This window comes from Oratosquilla oratoria, chromosome 9, assembly GCF_046742065.1.
Source record: "Oratosquilla oratoria isolate Oo_2021 chromosome 9, ASM4674206v1, whole genome shotgun sequence".
Lineage (NCBI taxonomy): Eukaryota > Metazoa > Arthropoda > Malacostraca > Stomatopoda > Squillidae > Oratosquilla > Oratosquilla oratoria.
This window is the reverse complement of record NC_134785.1, coordinates 61607911-61632147: the sequence shown is the minus strand read 5'-3', so window position 1 is coordinate 61632147 and position 24237 is coordinate 61607911. Positions and strand designations below refer to the sequence as shown.

The 24237-nt window shown below is 42.6% G+C and overlaps 1 protein-coding gene across 2 annotated transcripts in view; it reads right to left on the bottom strand.

Moving 5' to 3' along the window:
* Positions 1-1971: 1971 nt before the first annotated feature.
* Positions 1972-24237, bottom strand: part of polo (Serine/threonine-protein kinase polo) — a 70780-nt gene continuing 48514 nt past the window's right edge. For both annotated transcript variants that reach the window (XM_076190661.1, XM_076190662.1), the window contains exons 6-10: positions 20790-21014; positions 20210-20363; positions 18386-18632; positions 7911-8024; positions 1972-5781 (exon numbers count right to left, since the gene is read on the bottom strand). In XM_076190661.1, coding sequence (XP_076046776.1) covers positions 5629-5781; positions 7911-8024; positions 18386-18632; positions 20210-20363; positions 20790-21014 — 893 coding nt within the window. In that variant the 3' untranslated portion in view covers positions 1972-5628. The remainder of the gene's footprint in view (positions 5782-7910; positions 8025-18385; positions 18633-20209; positions 20364-20789; positions 21015-24237) is intronic.

Sequence of the window (24237 nt, the reverse complement as noted above, 5' to 3'; positions counted from 1 at the left end):
TCCACTTATGGCATGCCAACAAGATATATTTCCTAGTTTTGATGTACCTACAATGAACCTGTTATTTGGTGAAGGGGATCATTTGGTTGATTTATGTAAACATGTTAATGAAGTTGTAAAGGTTTACAGAAAGATACACCAACAGTACAGTAGCACTTTTTGTTCATTTTATGGAATTAGTATAAGATATTGGCACTTTTTATAGAGGTATGAAATTTCTTACGCAGAAAGACTGGTATACCAATGATAATATTCACAATACAATTTGTTAATACCTGATATTGTATTGTTACCCTTGCTACATATAGGATAAACTATTTTGATATTATTCATGTTAAAAATTTGTGTTGTTCTACATGATTGTATTTTATGTTGGACCATGTTACTTTGAATGTGCTGTACATCTGTAATTCTTTGGTCAATAAAAAAATTAGTATAGCAGTATTTTTCAGTTTGTGGATTTGAACTCTACCTCCTCCTGGGCAGTTACGGGGATTATGGTGGGTATGTAAATACACAGGTCATCAATTGTGATAAAGAAACCAAACTAATGTTAGTGGCCATTATGGAAAAGATGTTAGGTAATCAGGGGACATTCAAATACCCACAAGGCTACATAAAGATATATAATGCTACGCCAATAAATCTATTAAAATTGCAATTCATAGGTTGAGATTTCCTTACATTATGCAATCTTGGGCCAGTTTCATGGTTAGTTGCTCAAAATTCCCAACAAAACATGCCAATATACTTGAAACTATTAGGTCTAACAAAATAGATCATATAGATTAAAAATAAATACATACATATACCATAGGCTTTTCCCTCCTTACAATGGAGGTAGACAAAATATCAAAGGCACATACTCAACTCCCATTCACCCCCCTCCCTCTAGTAATACATATACCAAAGGCTTTTTCCCCCTTACACGAGGGGTAGCCAAAAAGAAAAAGGCATAGAAACCACTCCCACCCATTCCATTTCCCTCTAGTAATAATAATAATACATACATACATATACCAAGGCTTTTTCCCCCTTACAAGGGAGGTAGCCAAAAAGGAAAGGCATAAAATCATTCCCACCCATTCCATCCCTGAATACACTCCACACCCCTCCATCCTCCCTCTTATCTTAGCACCTCCTGGATGACTTGTCATCCCTGCACCTTGTCCACTGCCCTGGGTCAGAAGCAGTGTTGCAAGACACAGCAAGGCCGCTTCATGAAATTGGCGACCCCCCATTGCATAAAAGGAGAGGACAGGGAGAAATCCCTTCGGGCTGCGTCAAATTTTGCTCACACGTACTACCTCACCACCCGCCCATTCCACCTCGTGCAATCACATCATCCATATACAACCATTCTCCATTCACCCGTCTTCTGTCCTCTCCCGTCCTTCCTCAACAGACATTCCCCTCTTCCCCAAAGCCCCCTTTACCCCATCCATCCACCTCATCCTAGGACATCCCCTCATGTTCACTCCCTCCACATCTGCCTTCCATACCTCTTTAACTAGTCTCTCTTCACTCATTCTTTCCATGTGTCCATACCATCCTAATATTCTTTCATCAACCCTATCTCCCAGCTCCTTTACCACCCCTGTTCTCCTCCTCATTTCTCACTCTATCTAGCCTAGTAACCCCCATCATACTTCTCAGACACCTCATCTCGAACACATTCAAACCCTTCCTCACTTATGTTCCATGTTTCTGCCCCATACAGTGCTGTTGGCACAATCACTCCTTCATACAGTCTCCTCTTAGCATCCATTCCCAAATGTCTATTGCTCATTACACTCTTTAATCCACCAAGGCATTTACTCGCTTCTCTCAATCTACATTCTACCTCCACATTTGCACCCAAGTATCTAAAACTATCCACTTCCTCCAGTCACTCTCCCTTAATGCTCACTTCCATATAAATAATAATGATAAAAAATAAATAATAGTAACAGCATTAGGAAAATACTTGAATGTCTGTTCATAGACTTTATTATTTGTTAAACTATTTACAATGACATACCATACAGGGGTTGATTATGATACTTAGTTTAAAAGGCAATTAGCCTGACAATAATGCACCTTTAATATTAAAACCAGGAATGGAGAGCTGTATGAATATTCTGGCCTCTTGATATGATCTAACTGCTGAATATGTATGACCCAATAAGAATATGCTGAAATCATTGCCTCAACAAATTGTTTTGGATGAGGTTACTTTACCAAGCCTATGAAATGCTAAGTCCACTTTAGCAAACATACCAGAACCAGCTCCTGTGACCAACATTCATTCGAAGTACAATCAACTTGGGTAATGCTGGTCCCTACAAAACATTCACCATGCAGAAAATATTCTCTCAAACACACATACACACACACACCTGTACAAGGGCCTTAAAACAAAGTACAAAGTAATACAACAGTACAGAGTATAAATAGAACTTCAAAGAGTGTCAAGATCAACCTCCCTCTCTGCAACAGATTTGATGGTATGTGCCAGAGAATCCTTCTCAAGACATGTCATAAGTTGTCTTGCTGCTTTGCCTTTGAGCTGAGCAGTGTGGTGGCAGGGATAACAAATGAATCAGCCACCCCTTCTCATAAGGGGAAGAATATCTTTCAGCATGTAAACATAAGTTACAGCCCTGAGAGACTGCCAATCTCTGAACAAGGCCAAAGATTTTTCTCTTATCAACTTAAATCAAGATGGGAAGGATGGTCAAATGGGTTTTAATTGTCTGATGTTGGTGAATACCTTAGTCCTGCCACCGTCCTTATAAAGGGGCCTTTTTTACAAACAAATAACGACATAAATCCACTCATACAATACAAAATAGTCCAAAAAAATTCATGAGATCCCCCACCCCACCCCAAAATTAAAAAGGGTGGGTGGGGGGGGATGTTTTGTATGATTGTGCCTACAGCACTGTATGGAACAGAATACAAGATAGGCAAAGAGGATGAATCAATGTTTTTTCTTTTTTAGATTGAGAGCAAGAAATATGATATGTGTTAAAAGGAGAAACATGGTGGCAAGGCAGAGAACAGAGGGTTGAAAAAGGAGCCATTTTTTTCATTATTTTCACATCTCCCTTCCCACCTGTTCTCTACCTCACCTCACATTCTCCCCACCTCAATCATGTAATATCTATCAATCATAATTACCCTTCCTCTTTACCCAGATTAAATAAATAATGAAAAGAGAAAGGCAAGATTATTTTGCAAAATATAATGAACAAGCTTAAAACAACACTAACATCTGGTACAAACTCGCACACATTGAGGATAGTTGAAAAATAAACATGTTCAAGTAATAACGGTCCTTGGGTTCTGGGAAGAACCTCTGAACTGTTGTATGTTGTATTGGTAGGGTACTGTTTCCTCCTTGTATGAAAAGGAATACAATCAAAACCAAAAATAGGTTAAGACATCTAGGACTCAAGTCTCTCCAAGGGTGCTCACAGATGGAGATAAGGGTACTAAGAAGCCTTAAGACAGGTGGCAGGGAGATTCTTTGAGGTTCTCTAAGCACCACCACATGCAATGGTCCCATGTCCAAGTAAACTATCAACTGTTGATTTCCTAGCATTTAGGACTAGAAACCATCTCTTGGCAGCTAATCATGGTCATATATTTCCCTCTGGAAAGAAATGGGCTGCTGTCTATGTTTTATGAACGAAAGGCAGTTTCTGTCATCAACATACAGAAACAGAGAAAATGTTATTTATTGTCAACTCTTGATAGAGGTGTAAAATTAGGGGAGTTGTTAGGCTGCTCTTGGATCTGCCTATAAGTTATCATTAAGGACAACTCTTATCCTTATAGCTTGTGCAACTAAAAGTCCTACACTTAATGTAATATACAGGGGAGGGAGGGAGGAAGGGAGAGAAAATAATAATAATAATGAAATAAATAAACTAATAAAAATAATAATAATAATAATAATAATAATAATAATGAAAAAATAAAAAGGAGAGTGAATATGGGACAGCCAATCCTGATCAAGTTTATATTTGGTTAGGGCCACAGGAAATTTGTAAAAATACAGCCCACCTTGGCACTTTCCTATTACAAACAAAGATCAGGTGTGGATTGGATGTACTTCAGACCTGGCTGCTGGGGGCATTATTAGTACACTTAAAGATAGGGGCTGCTACCCTCTACCCTACATATATAAAAGTGAAATGTTTGGAAAGTAAATCAAAGACAATCGAAGTAAATACGCTGATGCATGTCGAAAAAATAAGAGAATGGATGTATGAATGATGGAAGAAAGATGGGAAGGAACCCAGAAAGAAATCCTGAAAGGGATGTAGAAGTGTTCTTAGTTTTTTTTTTTGTTTTTTCATTACCTAAGTAGCAAGGATACTGGTCCCACTATTAACCTCTTGGTTTGGGGACTAGATAATCTCCAAAAAAATGAGAGCTGGCAACCCCTCACAGAGAGACGGCCTACAGATGGAACAAGAATAGAAAAGGAAAGGAAAAGATCACATACACATTTGATGTTACTTATTTCCCCCCCCCATTTGTCTTTCCAGTCTATTACAGGCAGCTACATATTACATACATATACCAAAGGCTTTTTCCCCATACATGGGGGGTAGCCAATATTATTAATTTTGTAATACTGTGACTTGAGGTGTGAACCCTTACAGTTTTGAAAGAAGAGAAAGAAACAATCACAAAAACTTTTACAAACTTCAACTTAAAAAAAGCCTCTGTACCAACATGAAATTCATATGTATTCTTTGCATTTTCTATCTTCTAGATCCATTTTCACTTTTAAGGGTACCATAGTACCTTTGGTCTATGCCATACTCAAATCCAGCTTTGAACCTTGTTTGGCCAAATACAGGCCACACACTCGTCATGCCTATCATCAGATTAGACAAAAATATATAATATACACCAAGATATAGAGGTCACACAAATACATTAGGTCTAGTAGAACTATGTAGTTATATATGAAAAATCTTTGGAATTTTAAGTCTGGGCCCTATATTTGAGCTCAAACAATGCAGTTATGTATATGCCATCAGCCAATGTGCCATCTGTATATAATGTAATGGAGACTCCGCTTTTTTCTTTCTTTCTCTTTTTTAGGATACTCGGGGCCTGCAAATAATTGTACTTTATGCCTATGGTTACACAGATGAGACTTGTTACTGTGGCAGGTAAGGAGACAGGGCACTAACTTGATTTCAGGTCACAATGTTAACTGCAAGCTAAGGATAATTCCATTTCAAACAGGCTGTGTTGAACTGAAAAACCATAATTTACACAAATCATGCCATTAAAGATACAATGGAAGCTTCTTGATGTGTTTTCCTGGGCAATAAAAACACTGCTGGAAGATGTCGAGTTGCATTGTTGTTAAGGTCTTGAAGATACACCCACGTTTCCCCCCGACCCTTAACCCTCTGTGATTCATACATCACCATAAAGAGGTGTCACATCACCTCCTGAGAACAAAAAATGCATGTAGTACACTATACACCATATTCAGTAACAGTTAACCATCTGACTTAACCTACTTTCCTCTCTGGCATCACATGTTGTGCTTGACTGTCCATTCATCATAAATGGCGCATCTTTCTGTGCTACCCCAATTTAACTAGTAAAAAAAAATCATGCCGCTGATTTTGTGGCACTGGTGGTTGCAGATGATACTGATGGATTAGATTTTGATGAAGAGGAAGCACCCGCCTTTGCTACCATGAGCTTCTGGATTATATTGCGAGCGTAGCGGAGACGATCTGCCAATCCAGGGCGGCACCCATACTGTCAACAGGAGAAAAGCAACAGGTTTACAAAATAATCTGACATACATAGGTACCTTACCAACTATCAACTAAATAGCTAAAAAGTGCAAGTTAATACATGCCTAATGTGTTCTTCATACATAAGGTTTCTATACTTCAACCCCAACCCCTCAGTTTTTGCCATTGTTGAGAAATGCCAGCCCCTTGATGCTGGGCCTGATCAGGATCAGGATCTATTTGACTGCCAAACCCCCCACCAACCATTGTTAAAATTTCTGCAAAGGTGGAACATGCCAACAGGAGACCTTTTTGGCCCATAACTAGGTCGGATGTGGAAAGTTTTGGACCAAAAGGTCTTAAAGCTTGAGGCTGAGGGTACATGTACCATAATGACTTGATGCTGGCTCCTCATTATCACCACCACACCCACAAGGGGATCCAGATAAGGTTAGTTTAGATTAACTATACATTCATAAATCTTCATGGGAAATCATATACTACTTGAAGGGCTAATTTTGAATGAAATAGTATGTATCACAACACACTATTTCCATTGTCTGAATTTGTCTAACAATAAACATACCCCCATTCTAAAATCACGTGTGTGTGTGTGTGTGTGTGTGTGTATTTACCTAATTTTAGTATACAGGAAAGGAGCAATGTTTGTTGGGTCCCATCTCTTATTCTCTAACATACCTAGACTGAAATCCATGTATAGTTTGAACTTAATCTATATCTTTGATTTCCAATTATTACATTTAGAATTGAACTTGTGTATTGTTTGAGCTTATGCTACATCACCTAAGCTAGTCCACATATACATCTATATGGAAAACTATTTCTTCACATCCTTTCAACATGTACATACATACATATACCAAAGGCTTTTTCCCCCTTACATGGGGGTCCATTTCAACATGCGGTCTTTCTTAATTCACTTCCATGACCTCTTAAAGCCCTCCCAGCTTTAATCAGATCTCTTCTATCAATGCAATCCATCCCGTTTAGTGACCTGAACATTGTAATCATGTCACCTCTTTCTCTTCAATCCCTCAAAGTTGGTAGACCCACTGCTTTTAGTCTCTCCTCATATGGTTTATCTGCCAGGCTGGGGACCAGTTTGGTTGCTGCCCTTTGTATTCTCTCAATCTTGCTTATATCCTTCACTTTGTGTGCGTGTGTGTGTGTGTGTGTGTGTGTGTGTGTTTGTGCACATGAGAGTGTGATGGTTAACAAGTAGGTCAGTTCTTCCAGAGCCAGGTGAAACCCTCCCCTTCACAGGCTGTACAGCTTAAAACAATGTCCACAACTTATATTTCCAACATGCCTGCCCATCTTAAGCCCAACCCAGAGTCTGCCTCAACTGAATTTCAGTTAAGTTATATACTCAGCAAACTGAAGTGAACATAAAAAAAAAAAAAAAAAAAAAATACACATGTAACTGTTGCATACTGTGGCAATCTGTACATAACCTCATCCAACACGCCAGTGTTGGGAGCACTATAACATGGATACAAATATAACTATTATAATGCACGTGCTGAGACACATACACACAACTGCCACAGTATTGGAATCAGTCTATATCCCTGAATATCGATGAGCTTAGCACGATGCAGCCATTCTCCTCCTCCTCTTCCCCAAGTAATCCGAAATCCTGAAAACTCGGAGGGCTGACGCAGACAATCGCTTTATATCTGCATTTCCCCCATACTCGACCTTGAAGTTTCAGCATTGGAGTAACTCCACAACTCTACCCTCCCGTACGTTGACGCTTTTCACGGTTAAGTTCTGTTTAATCATCAGGCGAATTCTTATTCGCCTCTGGGGGGAACTTGGGCAAGATCAGGATGTCTATGAACACCCCCACTTGATTAAAGTGATTTGGCATTAGCTACAACAAAAATAGTACGTCAATGCGAATGATTGTTTTTACCCTTACACTGTTGTTAGTCATTTGTGCATTTGTTCAGATTGTTACCATACAGAAATATTCACTGGTGGGGAACGTGCATATTCATCAGGGCATAACAGGTAGTGTGCTACATGACCAGTGATTATAATAATAATAATAATGATGATAATAATGTCGGTTATAATAACAAGTCAATAACATGACACGACGCGTTGCGGACGAATCTCGCTCACCTGTTGAAGCGACGACAACCTATACGTGCGGAAGTTTCTCTTCTCGTCGATGTAGGTGACAGCACCCATAAGAGGGCACAGTATCAACTTTGTATGGTCCTCGAAGAAATTAATCTGGAAGATTGAAAAAAGTATTAACATTAAACTACAGTCAACTGGAAGAGGGAGGAAGAAGAAAAAAAAAAAAAAAAAAAAAAAAAAAAAAAAAAAATCGTCACCACATGAGATCCCACCTGAAGATTTGTCACCTCAGTACGCCGAATATCAACAATGGTGTTAGGTTAACTTAGGTTCAACGTGGGTTATGCTTACTGTCATAAAATTATACAACCGACGAATCGTAAACCTAGGATGGCACACATGAAGAATTGTCACCCTGTCGAAGTGTGGGTGATCCGAATAAACAAAGACAAACAAGTAAATAAATTAACAAACAAACAAATAATTACTGCACGTCCACCTACACATGGTCGGACGGGGTGGAATTGCCATTTGCAACTATGTGGTCAATTTATTAATTAATTATTCGATAGTTCTGGTTAAAATGACCATCTGGAAGACCACACTACCGAACGAGCAAAATGCGCACATTTACATACCCACATACTCTAATACCACCACCCCCGAGGTGATGGACAAAATTAACCGTGGGAAAAGATTAAGATAATTGTAATGTCTGGAGTATATCTGAAAACTTCTGGTAAGTTTGAACTTGACATTGGCCCAAGTACTCCAAGAATATTTAATTTGATAAATGACTCGACCATTACGCCATAACATTACCGACGAACTCGACAAAGACAAAACTTCCTCCAGACAACGTAATTGTACGGAGAGAGAGAGGGAGGGAGGGAGGGAGGGAGAGAGAGAGAATAAAAAAAATAATAATAAAAAAAGGAGGCGGAATAATATTAGAAGTTTGAGTTAATTCTATCGTGGGGATAGGAAGGGGTCGAGAAGGAAAGATTAAATGAGACGGACTGACTGAAGACGAAGAGGGAAGGAGAGGAATGGGAAGACAAGTAGGAACGGAGGTAAGGGGGTGGGGATAGAAAAGTGAGGAAGTGGTGAAAGGGAAGACTATTCAGAACCGTTGCCTCGAGTTTTCACAGACTGGAAACCGTAGCCCCACAGTGGCTGGCAACGATCCTCGGGCCCTCATACTGATAGGAGGGAGTAGTCATCTATGGTCCACCCCATTATAATATGATAGAGAGAGAGAGAGAGAGAGAGAGAGAGAGAGAGAGAGAGAGAGAGAAGAGAATATCTTTGCTCCAGTCCGTAGACAGTAGAGTATCTTAGGGTCGTACATCCAGACACAGATGAAAATATTACGGAATTTGAAGATGAGCCACGGGGAGATGAGTTTTTCCGACGTCAGCCTCGCACGACAGATAGATAGATAGATAGATAGATAGAGAGATAGATAGAGAGAGAGAGAGAGGGGGGGGTTGGAATGACCTGGGACGTGGGAAAATATAAAAGCAATAGATAAAAACATATATAATATATAAAATAATAATAATAATAATAAATAATAATAATCTGACTTAACAGGAAAAAACGTTGCCTGGAAAAGACGGCAACCAAAATTCAAATGAATACGAGACGCACACAGCAACACATGTGGACGAAGGAATATGAAAGACAGTTGCCCACCGCCGTCGCCTCCGCCTATTGGCTCTGGGAGAACCGATTCCACCAATCACAACTTGGGTTTTATAAAGACGTCGGCATAACCAGATCACGCGAGGCAAACCACAATATTGATCTACAGCGACAAATACACAACAACTGTGTATTAAACGAATAAAGCATCCATAAATGTTAGTAAGTGCGGTGGTAAATCAGTGCAAGGACAACAAACCACCTGAGTTAAAGAGAAGGGGAGACAGAGAAAGTGAGTGAGAGAGAGAGAGAGAGAGAGAGAGAGAGAGAGAGAGAGAGAGAGAGAGAGAGAGAGAGAGAGAGAGAGAGAGAGAGAGAGAGAGAGAGAGAGAGAGAAGGAGCAGCAACAACCAACCTGACAGGTGAAGATGGAAAACGGAACGAGGTAATACAGACTAAGTGGAAACGAGCAAGAGGAGGTGAAGAAGGCGGTGTAGTATGGGAAACGAAAGGGATGAGGTAAAGGCAGAGAGAAACGGGAAATTGGGGTCGGGGGTCGGTTGGGAATGGTGAAATGTTTGGGTGGATTGGGATACGATATTGAAAGACAAAGATAGACGTGTATGTGGTAGAAAACATTGGAGGTCATCTACCCAACTTGCCAGCTAATGCGGCATTAGCAGTGAATCCGTGGGGAGCAAAGGCTCACGAAAGACTTGAAGGCTCTCGTCACTATCAGCCCATAGACTGGAATGAAAGCGACTTAAACCCGAAAGAAAATTTATACAATAAAACATGCTGTGAGAAAACTCACAAAGCCCCGTTTGTCGTCCATTAAATTAGTTTCAGTACCTATTTAGGTCCTGTACATTGTCTATTACATTACGTTCACGTTACTCAAACATGCACCTCGTTTATCTGTAAAAAATAATATCTGTTGTAGGGGCGACTCGGCGAAAGACAAGCCCACTTGGCCCAACAATGCTGCGAGAAAGTAAACAACAAAAAATACTCGTGTTTACTTGGGTTCCTACGATATTCAACTCGATCTCTCGAGGGAGTATGAAGGCACGGAATAAGGAAGATTGAAAAAAGTGTATGCATTCTCCAGTTCATTGTTTGCGAAGTATGATTCCTACTGTTTGGCTGTCTGAATGTGTGTACGTGTGTATGTGTGTGTGTGTGTGTGTGTGTGTGTGTGTGTGTGTGTGTGTGCGTGATGATCCTTTAAACACGGTGCTCTATACCTTTAAATTTACTTTATACCCACCCCCAAAATCCCGGATTTGTTACAAGCGTGATTTGGAAGTCTTACTGTATTTACCAATTTCAAAAGTATTTTTCTTTATATGTATGGAATTGTAAAAATTTCATAATATAATTATATTCAACAGGTTTAGTGGGCAATTGAACATCTTGCTGTACATGTAGTTTGAGGTAGATAAATATACTTGTGCCCAGAAGGGAACACCAACCCCGTTTAAAATGCAAAGACCACTTTCTTTCCAGTCCACAAACTGATCCTAAAGTTCCCAATGAATATTGCGGGGGGGCCATTGACTTGAAGGGCGTCTCTCATCTTTAAGGTCATTTACACGATCAAACGGTTTGTCAAACGTGTTTGACAACCAATACCCCATTCAAACGGTCAAACATCACTTGTTTGACAAACCGTTTGACGGTGTACATGCCCTTTTACTCGACTTCAGCTCTGAGAGCCTACCAGTACTTGTTACAGTGAGTAGGTGCTCAACAGTCTGGTACTTGTCCAAACACTCGACGTCATTCCCATGACACGTAGAGAGGAAAGTGTGCTTGCAAGAGACAGACAGACAAACAGACGCGACGAAATAATTTACGACGCAAAACTTGAAAATAAAGGGAATTACTGATGCGTGCAGCGCAGAAAAGACAAGGAACGGGGGTTGGGGGGTAGAATGCGAGAAACGCTCCAAACCACGAGAATAAAGAAAATTACATACGAAACACACGATAACCAGGACGTTCCATGGGTACAGGCACGGACGCAGACACACAAAAACTTTCCCTATATGCCTAACATGGCTGCCGCCTTCGCCGGAGTGACTCGGGATTTTGTCCGTTCGGTATTGGCATTCCACACAAGCCCGAGCTGCCTGGCGCGAGATCTTTCCTGTGAATGCCACTATTGATTTATATCGACACGGCACGAGGACCTCTCAACACCCGTCTTCTCCTCGCCCACCCCCACCCCGTCGCCAAACACCTGTTTCCAACCCGTGGTGCACTTCGGTAACATTCTTCAAGCTAACGCAAGGGGATGTGATTCAGCTGTGTTTATGAATACGAGGGGGTTGGGGATTGTGGGGGTGAGGGAGTATGTGTGAAAAATAAATTGACGCAGCCCAAAGGGATTTCTCCCCGTCTTCTCAATTTCTGCATGAGGGGACGGAGAGGGTCGCCGATTTAATGAAGCGGCCTTGCTGTCTTGCGACACTGCTTCTGACCCAGGGCAGTGGGCGAGATGCAGGGACGACCCGTCATCCAGGAGGAGCAAAGATAAGAGGGAGGGAGGGAAGGGTTTGGATGGGAGTGGAGTATGTGGGGATGGAATGGGTGGGAGTGGTTTATATGCCTTTGTTTTTTGTTTTTTTTTGGCTACCTCCCTTGTAAGGGGCCTTTGGTGTATGTATGCATGTATGTGTTTATGCGTGCATGTGCATAGCCATTCGTAGTAGTGGTGCACTTTAGAAATTATATTCAGGTTAACTTCAGACGAATGGATTCAGCCGAGACTGAACCAAACATTAGGACCTGATCCAACAGCTTTGCCTAGGCTTCTCTTTTATCCCTGTGGCGCACTTGACACCTTTTATTCTGCCTCGTGCCAGGCGGTTTTTAAACACGCTTGGGGGGGGGGGGGTCTCGATCAATCCCAGGCCAGGTCCCTGGGCGACCGGGCATATGAGGTTCATGGAGACGGCTCAGCCCATCGTGTACAGGGGTGGGGTGGAGGATTGGGGGCTTTATTGCGAGGCTGACAAAAGCCCACCACAGGGACGACGAGACTCTGGCAAAGATGAATTTCTGAGCTCTCCGGCTTTTGCATTTGGATGAGGATGACGGGAAAGAGGATGAGACGGAGGAGGAGGAGGAGGAGAAACAAGCGGGCATAGGACGAAATATAGAGGACGTGGGGGGAGGAGGAGAAAAAAAAAAAAAAAAAAAAAAAAAAAAAAAAAAAAACACAGTCACTCCACCACTTGATGTTTAAATAAATTTGCTTCACAATCAAAGGTGCTTGACAATGGCCTCAAATACCCACGCACGCCTATTGTTCTCGGCCTCCGGGCAATATTTTTAATATACACACGTATTATGAACTTCTCTACTGCCTAATACATCTACCGACCACTCCAGGCCCGTCCACCCACGATTGCACACGCAAATTCGTACATTTGTACATTCACCCGCAGTCCAAGACGGGAGAAGGAAGAGGAGGAGGAAGAAGAGGAGGCAAGAGGAGGAGGAAGAAGAGGAGGCAAGAGGAGGAGGAAGAAGAGGAGGCAAGAGGAGGAGGAGGAAGAGGAGGCAAGAGGAGGAGGAGGAAGAGGAGGAGGAAGAAGAGGAGGCAGGAGGAGGAGGAGGAGGCAAGAGGAGGAGGAGGAGGCAAGAGGAGGAGGAGGAAGAGGAGGCAAGAGGAGGAGGAGGAGGCAAGAGGAGGAGGAGGAGGAAGAAGAGGAGGCAAGAGGAGGAGGAGGAGGCAAGAGGAGGAGGAGGAGGAGGAGGCAAGAGGAGGAGGAAGAAGAGGAGGCAAGAGGAGGAGGAGGAGGAGGAGGAGGAGGCAAGAGGAGGAGGAGGAGGAGGAGGAGGAGGAAGCAAGAGGAGGAGGAGGAAGAGGAGGAGGTTAAGCCAAAATTTCACAAAGTTTGCATGTGCGTGTAAGATCACAGCAATATCCGTAGATCAGGCTTTGAGCTCTCCCCCGGGAGGGTAATCGCTGTTAATCACACGACCATCACGTGATCTAAGGCAGTTTGTGGATGGCAACAGAAGACGGCTGGCGGAGCTCCTTGCAGCCACTTCGTGAGTGCGTGCGTGCGTGCGTTCGTTCGTTCATGTGGTAGCGTAGCGTCCCCTCGTGGGAACCACCTGTAGTATAACCGAATCTCCTCCTCCTCCTCCCCACCAGCTGCCCTCGCTTCCAAGTAGCAACATAACCCTAATGTTCGAGTGGATCATAACACTTGTGTGCAAATACCAGAAGGAGGAGCCTATACTCGACACCATCCTCCTTCCTCTTCCTCTTCCCGGTGGTGTTGCTTCCCCGGCTGCAAATGAACCGTGTCTCTTTGAATGCAGGCGCTGCGGGTAAACCGACCGACCTCCTTCAAACACTCAAGCTCCTTTCAGCCTTTCATTCCACGCGCAGCCATATGCCCGCCACCGTCCGTCTTCCCCCCGCTCACTTCTCTCCACTCCCTCGCCTTCTTGTATATATACGAAAAATATAAACGCAGCATAAAGTAAGAATGAATAAATAAATACACAACCTAGCCTCGCTCCGTAAACGTACAAGTATGCCTACTCCTTCCGGAAGAAGGCCGGACGCGTCACCCCGGTGCAAGAGAGAGCGAAGTCCTGCGGCGAAGGGCCGGGGACAAACTTGCTATCGATGTAGACCCGCTTCTTCATCTCGTGGATTATAACGAAACCACGGACAATACGAGAGAAAAACATTGAAAAGGAGAAGCAAGAGTGAGAGGAGGAAAAGTGAGGAGGAGGAGGGAGAAAGGAGGAGGAGGGAGAAAGGAGGAGGAGGAGGGAGAAAGGAGGAAGAAAGGAGGAAGAAAGGAGGAGGAAGAGGAGGAGGAGGAGGAGGAGGAAGAAAGGAAGGAGAGGGGAGAAGAAAGGAAGGAGAGGGGAGGAGGAAGGGGAATGAGGAGGAGGAAGGGGAATGAGGAGGAGGAGGGGGAAGAAGGAAGGAGGAGAGGGGGAGAAGGAAGGAGGGGAAGGAGGGGGAGGAGGAGAGGAGGACTTAGCGATGGAGCGGAGTGGGAGGGTTGTGCAAAGGGCGGAGAGAGAAGGAAATTGGAAATCAAGTGAGCGGAAGCGGGGGCCGTCAACGGGAAGTATGGCCGAGCGCCAAAGCCGCAAAATTATGTTCAGCGCCGAGGCTGACGTAGCGAAAAGACACGCGCGCGTTTTCGATGAACAAGAGTAAACGAGAGCGAACTGCGAGTTCGAGAGTTATTGTTAAGAGAACGCGCGCTGCGGATCAGGAAAAAGAAGAGGGAGGGAGAGGAGGAGGGAGGGAGAGGAGGAGGGAGAGAGAGGGGAGGGAGGGAGGGAGGGAGGGAGAGGGGAGGGAGGGAGAGGGGAGGGAGGGAGGGAGGGAGGGAGAGGGGGAGAGAGGGAGGGAGGGAGAGAGGGTGGAGAGAGAGAGAGAGAGAGAGAGAGAGGGAGAGAGAGGGAGAGAGAGAGAGAGAGAGAGAGAGAGAGAGAGAGAGAGAGAGAGAGAGAGAGAGAGAGATGGGCAAGGACGAGAGTTCAGCCTATGTGAACTAGTACAGAAGGTCTGAAGAAACTCCAGTAAACATAACTTTAAAGAGAAAGAGAAAGAAAAAGGTACAAGTCGAGGTCAAGGCCTCCTGTCAAACTAGACAGAAGATAAAAACAGCAGACTTCCTGGCGCAATCTTTCCTTCATTTTTTTTTCTTTAGTTTTATTTGAGCAACACGAGACGAAGTCCGATCGACTCTGGCATGTGGCCCTGACCTTGACCTTGACCCAATTGGATCCGATGTCTCCAGAGGAGCTCTCCATGGCGCCAGCAATCGTCCGTAGAGATTGATCGCTCCTGTACCCTACATCTGCCGACTTCAACCCATCGCCTGACGCCGTCAGCGCGGCCTCTTCCGGCCTCGACTACCGACGTCAGCCACTCGAAATCCATCAACTTGAACATCAACTGGATGTTCAATTTCGTACTTAAGTTCAAGGGCAAACGCGCCTCGGTGTCGACTCTTCAACGTCTGCAACGCTTTGGCGCTTTCCGCACCACTTGTTGGCACACCCTCTTCCCCTCCTCGGGTCTGATCCAATATGGTTATTCTCTTTTACTGCGACACTGAGCACGATTTTCCATCGCATTGAATAGTCGATGGGATGGTAAGTACATCTTGTCTTTGATACTGTTGTTGTTGTTTTCTTATGATTGTTCTTGCTGTCGTATTTGAATGGTTGTTGTTGTTGATGTTGTTGTTGTTGATGTTCCTGCTGCTGTTGGGTTCCCCACAGCGTTTGTGAGGACGTCTCGGAAGAAAAAAGAGAGAGAGAGAGAGAGAGAGAGAGAGAGAGAGAGAGAGAGAGAGAGAGAGAGAGAGAGAGAGAGAGAGAGAGAGAGAGAGAGAGAGAGAGAGAGAGAGAGAGAGAGAGCGCGCGATGATTTGAAGGTTCTCACACTTCTCTACTTCAGGAACTAATGGATAATGCTAAAACACATTTTTCTGTGGTGCCCAGAACTCCATCATCCCCTTTCTCAACTTGCTGAATACTGCATGATTTGAGGTTCACTCGAGTTCAACCTCACTTGGTACCGAAGCCAGTCACCCTTAAGCACAGGGAGGGTGTACAGTCAACTTCCCACCATGATCTCGTGCACGCACGCGCACACTCATACATGGATGATGGAGGGCATTACCAGTTCAAATACATTTCAACTCTAGTGATTACAATATACAGATTATAGAAACTTGAATCAATTATGCTAAGGAGAGTGAAGAAACAGACAATTACATAAAAATAAGCCATTCATAAAATGAAAAACAAAGTAAACTTCAAAACCAAAATGTCCAGAAAAATGCAAAGATGTTGAGTAAAAAATATGGGAGTGATAAACAGAGTTGGCGCCAGATGAGACAATAAAGTTCCAAGGCATAAAACCTTAATTGCATTTCTGATCCAATCACACTAGTCATGTTTTCACCAAATAAATTCCATGCAGGACAGTGAACATCCTAGAGTTGCAATCAAAACAAATCCAACCAATGCTAATTTTGACTCAAATCTAAGAAATCCTTTTTTTGTGGTATGCTATCACCAGAAGACAGGACAAAGGGTTGAAGAATAAAATAATTCAAAATTCCAAAGGAAGATAGATGAACAGAGAAAGAAAGAAAGAAAGAAAGAAAGAAAGAAAGAAAGGAAGGAAAGAAAAGAAAGAAAAAAATAAATAAATAAATAAAAAAAATAATAATAATACTATCATGGAAAATGTTGTAATGATAGTTTGGGCATTGGAAGAACGTAATGATCAGTACAGTTACGCAAACACTGACACTTTCAAAATTACTTAATCTTTTGCTCCAGTTCTCTTGTATAGGAGATACCCACTAGGTGAGCTCATATTTCATTCAGCTAAGATATTTTGTGGAGATGTTTCAAGCAGAAACAGCCTTGCTGTGAATGTGCTGTGTCTTGCTACATTGCTTCTGACCCAAGCAGTGGGCTAGATGCAGGGATAACCTGTCATCCAGGAGGAGCCAAGAAAAGAGGAAGGGAGGGGTGGTGAATAGGAGTGGACTGGAGTATGTGAGGATGAAATGGGTGGGAGTGGATTTATGCCTTTGACTTTAGCTACCTCCCTTGTTAGGGGGAAAAAGCTGTTGGTATATGTATGTACATACGTATGTATGTTTGTATGTTCCAAGCACATGTGCCAGTGATGTACAAAGTGTTCTGTCTTGTGGTGGTTGCAAGCCAATAGTATTGGAACCATTTCGGTGCAGGGTGGTGACCTAAACATTGGTGTATCACTGTAATTCTTGACCAATTGCTTGCAATTCTTGTTTGTCTTGGGAGAGATTTCTTCACTGGGTTGATTTCTGTGGTTGTTTGGATCAATGATTGGTATTTGCTAAGATAAATGGCAGAGAATCATTTCACTGCCAACTATCTTCATAACCTGTCACTCTCCTCAAGAGAAGCCCCCAAGTGACTAACTGTCCTTGTGAGTGGCCTCAAAATATCCATCTCAAATTGCATTTCCCCCACCTTTTCATATGGAGCTGACAAGGAGTGACTGCTTCCCTCCTCTTTCTATTCTAAGCCAGTGACACAAGGTCCCACATAAATAAAACAGACAAATGTCGAGTTTCTCTTCCCAGAAATATCAATAGAAAGCCTAAGGACCATTGCAAGCTAAGAACTGGGAGGAAAGAGTAGCAAAAATTGTATGGAAAGCTTAAGCAGATGGAAGGAAGTAGAGAAGACCAAGAACAAGGTGGATGGATAAGGTAGACAGGGCTCTGGATACACAAGCAATGTCTGTGGAGTTGGGTAGAGCAAGTGCAAGGTAGGAATGAACAGAGTACACTTGTGAGTTGACAAGAGGATGACATGGTGTCAATCTTGTACATTAAGCCAAGAAGCTCCTTGCAATACCTCTGATGGTTCTTTTATAGAGGATGAATGTCATGTATGGAATTCAACTCCTATTAAAGAGCCATAACTGGGCATTTTGAAGATTCATGGTGGTCAGGGATGAGTGATTCACTGTTAATTATAAACTTTTCCAATACATGATTACAGCCCAATGAAGCTGCATGTACTTCCCATGCATAGTTGCATTAAAGGCTATCTCCAGCTGAATTAGACAATATATACAAAAGTTTGCTCTTGTTGGCCACAAACATGTGCCAAGTAACTACAATTAGCATCTCTTTAACATATAAATATTGAATGGCTAGAATTTGAATGACAGTGGGAACAAAGACAAAGATTTCATTAGGCAAGTTGAAGCATTTGGACAAACGGACACATTACCCATAGATATATCTGGCAACAGATGGTTGGGAAAATGCTCTTGGATGCATCAGTCGACTTACCTGGAGGGTGCCATTTGTCAGGTGAAGAATGATAGCTGATCTGGTCCTGAAGTAGGTCCGTAAGGATGGGATACGGGCCAGTTCGTCACCTTCCCTTGGACACATGGAGGCAGCCGTTTTGAGTAAATGTTCATTCATGTAGTTGCGGAAGTACCGGAGGAGAGTTACCTTCTTACTAATGGTTGAGGGGAACTCGTTTAGGGTGTGATAGTGTTCAGTGCCATTTCGCTCGATGTAATGGATGTTCCTGAAATGGAAGGGATAAGCACATATGAGAATGTGAACATAATCTAGGAGACAGCTGTAATGAGCACCAACAATACATACATATACCAAGGCTTTTTCCCCCTTACAAGGGAGGTAGCAAAAAAAGGAAAAGGCATAAAGTCATTCCCGCCCACTCCATCCCTGAATACACTCCACACCCCTCCACCCTCCCTCTCATCTTAGCACCTCCTGGATAACGGGTCATCCCTGCACCCTGTCCACTGCCCTGGATCAGAAGCAGTGTTGCAAGACACAGCAAGGCCGCTTCATTAAATCGGCAATCCCCCTCTCTGTCCTCCCATGCATAAAAGGAGAAGACGGGGAGAAATCCCTTTAGGCTGCGTCAAATTTTGCTCACACATACTACCTCGCAACATTATCCATATACTACAATACAATCTACTAACAAGAAGTATTATATTGTACATACATACCAAAAGCCTTTCATCCTTATAAAAGGGTAGTTGTGTCAAAGCATACACACATCACATATCAAGTCTCCTTCCATTGCACCTCATGGATAACCCCCGTTTCTCACAACACTGCTCAGGTCAAAGGCAATGCAGCAAGACACAGTGCCTCCACAGCAGGGCATGACAGTTCAAGCTGGTTTACTTCCATCACTTCATTATATAGTGATCCCTCCTCCCTCATCACCTCAAAAATTCATGAAGCAGAAAAGCCTTCAAGCTGTAACATTTCTTCACCCATTTACAAACTTTCATTTACTCTATCTTTTGTACTCTTCCTTGCTTCAGAGACATTCCTTACATACAATTTCCTCTTTTACGCTGTCCATTCAAAGTATTATTGCAGATGTCTTTTTATTTTTGTATCTTTACTTTTCAAGAATAGGGTGGTGGATGGGAGTGGGTACGTGCCTTTTGACTTGGCTACCTCCCTTATAAGGGGGAAAAAGCTCTTGGTATACAGAATAGTATCTTTACCCTTGACTTCTTTACCTTGAAGGGAAGACCAAGTATGGGATGGATGGAGTGAAGGGGATCTTAGGTAAAAGGGGAATGCCTGTTGAGTAGGGAAGGGAGAGGGCAAGAGATAGGTATGAGTGGGGAATGCTTGTGAAGTCCAAAGGGTTTCTCTTCATCTTTATTTCCACATGAGGGGGGTCAAGGAGGGAGGGAGGATCACCAAGTAAATGAAGGGGTGGGACTAAACCAGTTTTGGCAGACAGGCCCTGCTGTGGAGGTGCTATGTCTTGCTGCATTGCTTCTTAGCCAAACATAGGGTGAGGGGCAGGGATGGCCCTTCAAATGTGTTGGACAGATGACAGGTGGGTGCATGCCGTGACTGGCCACTCCCTTACAGGGGCGAAAGGGCCTTTTCATATGAATAAATGTATAATTTTTCCAGTTGTTCCATCCACTCCCTAGCTTTTAGCATTACTGATTATTTTGTCCATTACTGTTTCCATTTCCCCCTGACCTGTCATCCTCATTTCCTATAATTCCACTATGATCAACCATGTCCCTTTGCCCTCAAGTTCAACATAATGAACACAATTGGGAAGGTAAAAAGATCTAATGCAGGGATACTTACTCTCCATCAGCCAGGAGAAGAAGCTTGGAGAAATCGTTGAAAAGAACACCAATGGAGTCATCACAGAGCTGGTAGCCAAGACCATATTTATCACTGTAGTCCACCCATTTGCTTACCCAGATCATGGGCACAGCTGCAGGATCCTCTGCTTCATCTGAATGATATCACAGAAAGAAAAAATCACATCAGAAATGTTCTCATGCAGCAAGAAGTTACTCGTTTATTCACCAAGAAGAGCTTACTAATGCCCACATCCAATTAAAGCAAGTGACAGCACCTTGTGCTTTACACTTCATTATGTCACAAAGCATTAGTTCAAAGTACATGTGCAACTTCTGTGCAGGAACTGAGCCTTCTTACGCTGCCTTTGATATACAATATGGTAAGGTCATGGCAACCCCTCACACCAAACGTGCTGAGGGGTGATTGAACGAGTTTTATTATATAGATGTACTTTGACTAGGCCAATCCCTTCTACCGGGAAAAGGCCCTTGGTATATATTCATACATACTACAGCCTCTTCACTCTTAATTCCAGACTAAATAAAAACATTAAAATAACCAAAGGTAACCTGCCTACCTTCATTAATCTGTTCCTTTTCATCAGGAGCCGAGGCCACAACAGTGGTGATTTGTTGGTAGAGATCCTTGAGATGGTAATCAGAGGGTTCATCTGGTAACTTAACTGGAGGACCCGTCTGTGCATTGCCACCTGAGGCTGTGGGGTTGCTTGACCCCTTGCCACCTCCAGCATTCTCACCCTTCTTTACACCATCCTTGCTCCCAACTTTGGCTGGAGAACCATCTGAAATGCACAAGGCAGGATTAAATAACTTTAGCTTTGAAATACACCAAACAACTTACATACATGTTTGAAGCAATCAATATAGAGATGCCAATTCCTTTCAAGTAAATAGGTTCATTTTTCTTTTGTGAGTTTTGTTGCTCACAACCAAAACCTTTCCAGTTAACATCTTTCATGAAACCATAGAGAAACGGTATAATCCAAGCGTGGGCAGTGATCTTTGTAACAGGGTGAGGATAGCTCAAGTCACAATACTGTGTTAGCATTTCCAATATACTATTTCCTTTCTATAAGGCAGAAATACAATGTTTAGATATTTTCTGCCACGATTTTGAGTGACGTGGGCGCGCGTGTGTAAATATCAAAGACAGGGTTTTGATTACACATGCACGTCACAAACTCCCTCCCATCAGAAGGCTATGACGGTGTCCCTCACAGAGAATTTTGTAGCGTGGAATTTAATGAACTATGCCCTTATTTCAACTTCGCCGGTGGCAGGATTCGAGCCGCCATCCCCTCGACCTTCGCCGCAGGTAATGACGCCCCAACCCGCTCAGCCAGCAATAATTTTCCATATAACGCGTAATCCCACTTCGCGATTTCCATTTGACGTGATCTTCCAAATTTAAATTCTAAGCCATATACTGTACACACTTACGTTTTTTACTGCCATGAAATATAAAAGTTAAATATTACCAGCGATAGTCCTGAGCGTTTCAATTAGCGTGATGTTAAAATTGCGCCCAAACTTTATGTGGAGGGCGTTGCAAGGGCAAGGGAGATTAACCGACCCAACGTAAACAACATTCGCGCGTTTCTCCCAATTTGTTCTTTTATTGGCGAATATACGCGATTTGCCCAATTTGTCCTTTTATTGGTCAGTATACACCTGACTTCCGTTTACGAGAACAAATTGAAAATGACATGTGGAGGATGTTCTTGTACTTTACTTTTGAAATGTTATTAGTCGTATGTATATCTTACCATACCAGCCACTGGTACTACAACCGTAATCACTAGTAAACAAGTTTACATAAACATCTTTAACGTACCACCTATACCCACAAAAAAAAAAAAAAAAAAAAAAAAAAAATCGAGACACAGACAGCCAAACTCAATACTTCAACAACACTGAAACATAACCCCCCCCAAAATGAATAAATAAAACTAGACACCACTTCGTACCAAAACAACACCTGAACAAAATAGGACTGTGCAAATCCAAAGTCCCCCAGATGGAGAAAAAAAAAAAAAAAAAAAAAAAACTACACACACAACACCTCGTACCCACAACTACAATCCCTAAACAATACAATACATCTCTGACTTGTGGACGCTGGTGTTCTGCAAGAGAGCCTGACTGTATTTTGCTTGTTTTTGTCAATCTTTCTGAAATGTATGCACAGGACACTTATTTTAAACATTAATATCAAAAGTGGTTTAATTCTTGAACCAAAAGTTTGGTGAAGTTTTCGAGACTAAATATTCACTGAAGGAACTTAACTCTTATGGTAAAACTAATTTAGTTCCACGCAGCTTCAGTCTTTTTCAATAACTTAACTACAGGGCCCCAGAATGAGCCTTGGGATCCAGATATTCCAATTGCATCACACCCTTTCCTCTTGTTTACTACCATTCCTGGTACTGGAGTTACATAGTTGTTTGCAGTCAATACTTTAGAGACTTCAGTCGCACCTTACGGACCAAAACTACGTTTTTATCAAAGGGAAATCTCATAATAGGAGTGCTGAGCCGCTTGTATCCTTTGTTTCTTTGTTCATGTTACTGCGATGCGGGATAAGAATGCCGCCAACGCATTCCCATGCGACTAAATGCAGCGGAGCGAAAGACCGGGGGTTCCCCTTTATGTGTGTTTATATATATATATATATATATATATATATATATATATATATATATATATATATATATATACACACACACACACAAACTACTACTATTATTAACGGTCTCCAGGCAAATAAGACTATTACCGAACCATTCATATAGTTGCAACAGGACAACTCGTTATTGCGTGTTTTACATGTACCAGTTGAACGAATCTGTCAACATTCAAACAAACATGAACTGGCATTTAAACAATACACGGGGGCCATCAAAACCAAACTAGATCGTTATAGTATCGGTAACAACCAGTGCTGTACATACACTGCGGGTAATTACATTCGATGAGTACACTGAAATGTACATGTGCACATCTGTGCTGGGTAGTTTTGAACCACCTGCACATAGCCTAGGTAGTTCAGATTCACAATTGCTGTGCAAATGCGTTATACATCTTCCCTTTGAACATTAATGTTCACTAAATCACGAACATTTGCTCACAATAAGACAAGATTTATCACGTTAAAACAGCGCAGAACTTCAAGTAATGTTCGTAATGAAATATTGTACAGCCGTGGAAATTATTCTGTTCTCGCCGTTGATGCGATGAAACACAAGGGCCGTGGGAACACGCAAAGCTCGTGCCATTTCGATGAACTCGAGTGCATATTAATGCGGTCGGAGGCAACGAGAGGCATAATGCGTTCTTCAATTGTGATTATCAACACTTTAGGACGTCTGACATTTAGAACCTCCAGCACACGCACACACACTTGTTCCGGCTGATTGTAGACTATTTTAGTCAACCCAGAAGATGATACGAAAGATGACTGGAATGCGACGGCGTGGAAATGGAAAGAGGAAATATTTTGGATTATTCATCTGCTATTTTTCATTCAGTGATATATCTACGGACCAGCCATACACTATTCTTTTATGAGACAATCTCCACTCAAAGAAGGAATGCAGATTACTTAACTTCTACTCTCCCTCCTTCAATTTCTCTTTTGCCACTTCTGACGTTGTCCCTAAAAATAAAAACGCTGATATTTATCACGCCTTTTTTTTCTAATTGTTCAACGACCTTCTCAAATAATCAGACCCTAGCAATCCATAGTATGTTAAGCATTTCCTACGAAAAATATCCGATAATGGCGTCCATTCCAGCTAACTTCTTACAGAGATGTGAGCTATGCAGCGTGTGCACTCCAGGACTGCACATGGCACCTCACAGGAGCAATAGCAACCTGCAATGTCCCTGCTGCTGCTGCTGCTGTTGGCTTTCCAGTCCGCGACTTGATATACGACCGATCTGTCCCCTGGGAGCACATGCTTTCCGCTCGATGACTGCAGAGCGAAGTAACAACAAAAACAAAAA